Source organism: Pungitius pungitius, chromosome 3 (genome assembly GCF_949316345.1).
Source record: "Pungitius pungitius chromosome 3, fPunPun2.1, whole genome shotgun sequence".
Taxonomy (NCBI): domain Eukaryota; kingdom Metazoa; phylum Chordata; class Actinopteri; order Perciformes; family Gasterosteidae; genus Pungitius; species Pungitius pungitius.
This window is the reverse complement of record NC_084902.1, coordinates 23776796-23782795: the sequence shown is the minus strand read 5'-3', so window position 1 is coordinate 23782795 and position 6000 is coordinate 23776796. Positions and strand designations below refer to the sequence as shown.

General features: G+C 50.7%; 1 protein-coding gene across 2 annotated transcripts in view; it reads right to left on the bottom strand.

Annotated features, from left to right (window-relative positions):
* Positions 1-203: 203 nt before the first annotated feature.
* LOC119213069 (beta-1,3-galactosyltransferase 1-like) overlaps positions 204-6000 on the bottom strand; it is an 80712-nt gene continuing 74915 nt past the window's right edge. For both annotated transcript variants that reach the window (XM_037464099.2, XM_062561358.1), the window contains one exon: positions 204-1882. In XM_037464099.2, the coding sequence (XP_037319996.1) occupies positions 762-1748 (987 nt within the window). In that variant the 5' untranslated portion in view covers positions 1749-1882 and the 3' untranslated portion in view covers positions 204-761. The remainder of the gene's footprint in view (positions 1883-6000) is intronic.

Genomic DNA, 6000 nt, shown 5'->3' with positions numbered 1-6000 from the left:
TTAGATCTGTGGACCCCAGCCCTTTTGGCCTCACGGTCTGGTTTCCACGAGCACCACGAGAGCTGTGACTTCATGCTTCAAACCGAGCACAGCTGGCGCTAATCAGACGTCTCCAGGCTCCGGTTCCCCAAACATGCACGTCGGTGTGTGCTGTGTGCAGCAAATTCTGTCTGGTGGTTTTCTGTAATAAATACGAGTTCAAGTCTTTACAAAAAGCGCTTTATTTAACCTCGAGTTATTGAAAAGAAGAGAGCACTCAAAAGTGTACCACTGTTTTCCCTCGCGTTGGAGTGATAGAAAAAAAACTAATGGCGTGCTCGGAGAACGAACGACCACACGTTACACGTTAACAAGGCGGGGGGGCGGGGGGGCAACCACTCCGATACCTACGACTTCCTTTTTTTCTTTTGTCTTTCACTGCCTCTAAGAAAAAAAATTGAAGCTCCTCTGCGTGTGAACTCCGGCAAACTCCCCCCCAGTGACCATCAGACAGCGTCATTTGGGATGAGATCTTGAGGCCAGTGTGTGTGTGTGTGTGTGTGTGAGAGACCTGTGGTCAGGGGGACAGTTTGAGCTTTGGATAAGTACTTCAATAAAAGCCTCCAGGCTTCGCTCCCTCCCCATGTTATTTCCTGTTCAAAATCAACAACCATCTGAACATTAAGCATTTTTTCTTTTTTTGAGGGGGGGGGGGGGGGGGGCATGGGTCTGACTTTTACGGTCTCAGTGAGAAAGGACGTAGAATGTGCTAGAGACTCCCGCTAACACTTGAGGTGCTTCTTGCTGGTCATGTCGTTCCAGATGCGGTGCATCTCCTCCGGCGAGATCTGGTGGACGGTGACCACGCGGCGGTAGCGGCACAGGCTGTAGGCCATCTTCCAGTGGTTGAAGCCGCTGTTCTGGAACGGGTGGATGCCCAGCTTGCGGAGGCACACGCCCACGTACACGTCCTCCAGGTGCAGCAGCCGCGTGTGCAGCGACGTCTGGTACACGAGCTCGGCCACGTCGGCCGAGAACACGTAGCCGGTGCCGGAGCAGAAGGGCGGGTACTTGCTCTCGGGGTACAGATCCCTCGGCATGTACCACTTGCTTCGCATGTCCCTGATCGGCCCGCCGTTGATGACGTAGCCGGTGAAGTAGCGCCTCCTGGGCTTGGTGGTGGGCTTCAAGAGGTTGAAGATAAGGTTCTCCATGTTGACGAAGATGTCGCTGTCCGTCTTGAGGACGTACTGGGCCTTGGGGCAGAACGTGGCCACCCAGCGCATGCCCATCAGCGTCTTGAGCGTCAGGTTGTGGTACGAGTCCACAAAGTCCTCCACCACCACGTCGTGGAAGATCTGGCTCTCCTGCTCCACCATCTGGTTGAGGACGGCGTCGGTGCTGCGGCCCAGCAGGAAGAGCGTGACCACTCGCACGTCCGGCAGCGTGCTCTCGTCGCCCCAGGTCTCGCGGATGGCCTGCCGGGCGTCAAACTCCTTGTGGGTGGTGCTGATGAGGATGACGAGGAAGGGCGCCTCCGCCTCGCACTTCTTGGCCTCGTTGACGAGGTAGCCAAAGTCGTGCGGGTTGAGTGAGCGCGTGCGGACGTTGCTGAAGGTGCCGTTCTTGCCCGCCTTGTGCGCCCGGCGCACAGGGATGGTCGGCTGGCCCACGTAGGAGTTGGAGGGGCGGGACACACTCAGGTACCACAGAGCGCTGGCCCAGCACACCACGGTCAGCAGGTAGAGGCAGGAGACCTTCGAAGGCATCTCGCCGCGTTCACTCGGCCCGGGGGGTCAGCGGCGGCGCTGGAAACGTCGAGGCCACGCCCTCCAGGGTCGTCTCGGATGCTGCGTGTCCCATGGCAGCTCGACAGGATGCTGTTAGTGCTCTGGGGCGGCGTCTGAAAGAGAGACGGGAGAACGGACGGTCAGCGGCGAGAGGCGTTATGATGAGGACGTGCTTCACGCCGTATAAATTGCAGCATCAGTCGCGGTGTCGCCGCCCGTTAACCTTTCATTCCAACGTGCTCCGAAAGAAGCACCGTCCCCGGAATTTGCGGACACTCTTTATCTCCCTCTTATCCCCCCGCCTCCTCCTGCTAAGCAGACACAAAATCAGAGCCACCCCGAGAAGAGGAGGAAGGAGGGGTGACGTGGAGGAGGGGAATCGTTGTCAAGTAAAAAAAAAGAAGAAAAGATTAACATCCACTTCCTCCCGACATGTATCGGCGATGCCGGGTGACCAATTCTCGGGATGTCAGGTGGCGAACTAATCCTTCTTTACAAGCAGACTTTTATGAGCTTCAGAAATAACCGCTTTTTTTCTGTGGGGGGACGGGGTATTTTTTGTTCTTGAACGCATGACCGAACGATGAGCAGAAAAAATAAATTAGAATAGATCCCATTAGAGATGTCGCTTGTGCTCTGCTTTGAGATGGAAAGGCGCGGATAAAGCCACCTCATTCTTTCTATCAGAATCAGAATTTTCTGTTGGTTCTTTTCTTTACCCCCCCCCCCCTCCGCCCCACCATCCCTTGCCTACTATCTATTCCCTCTCCATCTCCTCCTGTAGCAGAGTCATCAATCTCATGGTCTGGTGGAATCCATCTCATCACGGCCTGCTTTTCCACACCTTCGTCTTCTCGACCCCTCCCTGCTTCTCCACACAAGTGCTTGATCCATTTCTCCTCCTCCTCTTCCCCTGACATCACCCGCCGTCTTTGCCTCCCTCTCTATCCGTCTGGCTTTTGAAATACATTTTCTCTTTATTGTTTTGGTCGGCGGGACTCCTGGTTTCAACCTTCCCTGCACACTCGCCGCCTCCTTTCCTTTTTCTTCTTATTGACAGCTCCGATCGCAATCAGTCTCCCTTCAGCCACTGCTTCTCCTCCTCCTCCCTCACTCTCTCAAACAGCGGCGCTAAATCATCCTCCGCTTTCCTTGACCTCGCTCACCCTGTGTTGCAGATAAGCGCTTTGTCACCTTGATCCCCCCCCCACCCCCCCAACGCTCCCAAGCAGCGGCTTGGTTGTTTTTTCATAATGTGACAATCCTGAGACCAAACGTCTCCTCAGAGCAAATTGAAAGGTCTTTGACTCAAGCTGATGCTGTGTTAGGGACAGTCTGAGTGTGTGTGTGTGTGTGTCACTCTATGGGTCTGGCTTTCTGTCTGTCCTTTACGTGTCTTGTGATCCAATTAGCTGCAGCTTACACAGTGTATCTCAGGGGCCCAAAGGGAGTGGCGTATGGAATTTGACGACACGTCCTGTATTAATCAATTAATCGTGTGTGTATATTCTTCTTCATTGAGAATAACCCTTTGAGGTGTGCCGTCTCTCTTTCGAAGGGGTCCTCAGCCAACTGTCACATGTATGTAGTCCAACATTATTTCGCCCAAGTAGAAATAGAACACAGCTGCACGTTTTGGCTTCTTCGAGTTACTCCGAGATAGAAAAAGCTTTGACAGAAGCCCCATTCATCATGGGACCATCGTGAGAAATCCAAAGCTGTTCGGGGCCCTCGTGCTCGGGCCTGACGACGGCTCGCCCTGCATCTCGCTGCTTCTTATTGTCTGTCCGACAACATCTGGAATGCATTTACTTATGTGAGTTCCAAAACACTGACTCTAAAATGCTCAAACCTGTAGAATGGCACCTCCTTCACTGAACGCCAACGTGCACAGGTGTTACCATAGCTACCGAAATGATCCGCACAAGCATAACTCGGCTCCTGAAGGTTGCTTATGAGCTTACATGTGAGCCACAAATCACACGTGCACTCTCATAAAACCCTTGGAGATGGACATCTGAGATCCACTGTCACAGTTTGTTTGCAGCAGTACGTCCTTTTGACTTTTGAGTTATGGCTCCAAAAGGAGGCACTGTGACATCTGCAGCAAATTGAGTGATGGCAGTAAAATAATTCTACAGAAATGATATATTTGTTTACGCCCCTGTTGGCTTGTGATGCTGATGTAAGGCACCTTGTAGACACGCATATGAATTCTAGGTAAGGTTTAATGTTCACAAAAAACAACAAAGTGAGCCAGATGGCATGTGAAGACGGATCTGAATTATTGCATATTCATATTGGTTTGCCAGCCTGACTGTAAACATCGAGTGAATTATTGTAAAGTAGAATAAGGCTTCTTGTGCATTTTAGCCCACTCTGTTCATATTCCTAACCCTGCCTGTTCCTGGCAGATCAAATCTTTTGAAACTAACAATAAATAGACCATATTTATTATTATAATACGGGTAGATGAAATCCAGCGCTCTGATTGGTTGAGAGTGAGTCACGGGTGCGTCGGGCCTAACAGCACCCTTGAACTGTTGCATTATTGAACAATAAAGTACAGCCTCTCGTACCTTATTGCTAAACTAGTTCTTTAAAATATTCTAGACTAGAATAGACTTTCACTTTCTCTATTAATAAACTCCACATATACTGTATGGGTGGGAAATAATGAACATTTGTTATTCACAAAGCAGGACAAATGACGTTAACCATGGATAAAATGTATGATGTAAAAACCTATAGATCAATTGAGCCTATAACATCCAATTTTATATTTAAAAAATGTATGTGGTTTAATAATTCAGTTTTAATGCTCACAGCACAATCCTCCAGTTGCTGCAAGCTTGTGTTTTCCAAAGCGACTCTCCTAATGAGGATGTCGCCAATCAAGGCAATTCTCGTTCATTACTCCGCAGATAGACGGTTACATCTCGATCGTCAATGGCGGCCCCGCTTGGAGGCAGTCGATGAATGTGCATGCGTGGCCGATCACAACTCGTTAATCAAAACCTTTTTACAAGCAGAGACGTATGATAAAAACAGAGAGTAGCCGGCTGCAGTTGGATGAGTAGGAAGAAAGCTCTGCTGCTCATACATATTTTATAATGAGGGTTAGGGGGGGGTGCATTAGCTTGAGATTTAGATGACACAGGCCTTTGCGACGCCGTTTAAAACAGATATACTACTACTACTACTACTGTACATCAACATCACGACGGCCCCGTGGGAAAACGATCCAATGTAATAACTCCAGAAAGACCAACTGTGGAAGAAGAGATTCCAGCACAATAATTACTGTTATTATTAACGCCCTCTCGCAGGTCTTACTGCTAACGACCTGCTAATCTGAACTGGTTGTCATGACAGCATAGAGACAGGCCATGGGAGCGAGAGGGGGGGGGGGGGGGGGGGGGCAGAGATGGGTAGAAATAGGAGAGGGAAGTGGGGGAGGAATCTATTGGGCATTGTGAGCGTAAAGGGAGTCGGCGCTCCATCAGGCCGCACGCCGACCCCCAACCCCGCATCGCCCTCGCCTATAGATGGGGGAGAGATACGAGGATCGGGCTGACCGGTCAAGCCTCAGTTTTCCTTCTGCCTGTCCAGGATTATTTGGTCGGGGGGATTACAGTGTTGAGGAGATTGGCCGTGACGTCACGGTGACCTTGACCTTGGTCCAACAAAATCTAGTATGTCCACCCTTGAGGCACCGTGGACGTTTGGGGGAAAATATTCTCTCCGGTCCTTCCAGAGATGCCGAAGGAGAACGGGATGTACGACCCGGAAAACGTGACCTCTCTTGTGAAGATGTCGGCCCTTCGTGGTCACATGACCTCTAGCAGGGGGCTGCTGGGAGGTTCCAGTCCTGTTTAATGTTTCACCGGATAATTGATCGCAGTCATTAGTGGCGGCGTCGGCTGACCTTGCCAGGAGGGTGGGGGGTGGTGGGGGGCGTTAGGGGAGATGGGGGGCGTGTAGCCACTGAGGGATGGTGATGATGGGAAAAAAAGGATCTGAAAAGAAAATCATGTCTGCAGGTATTTAGTACATTCCTAGTAAATGTGTGCGTGTGTACAATAGGTTGCAATAAATCGTTTCTGATTCTGAGCTCAGGGACAGTGATGGGGGTGGGTGGTGAGGGATTGGGGGGCTCTTATAACGGCATTTGAAAGTCAGGCGTTACCTGTTGATAACATCCAGTGACAACAACAAATATAATTAAGTG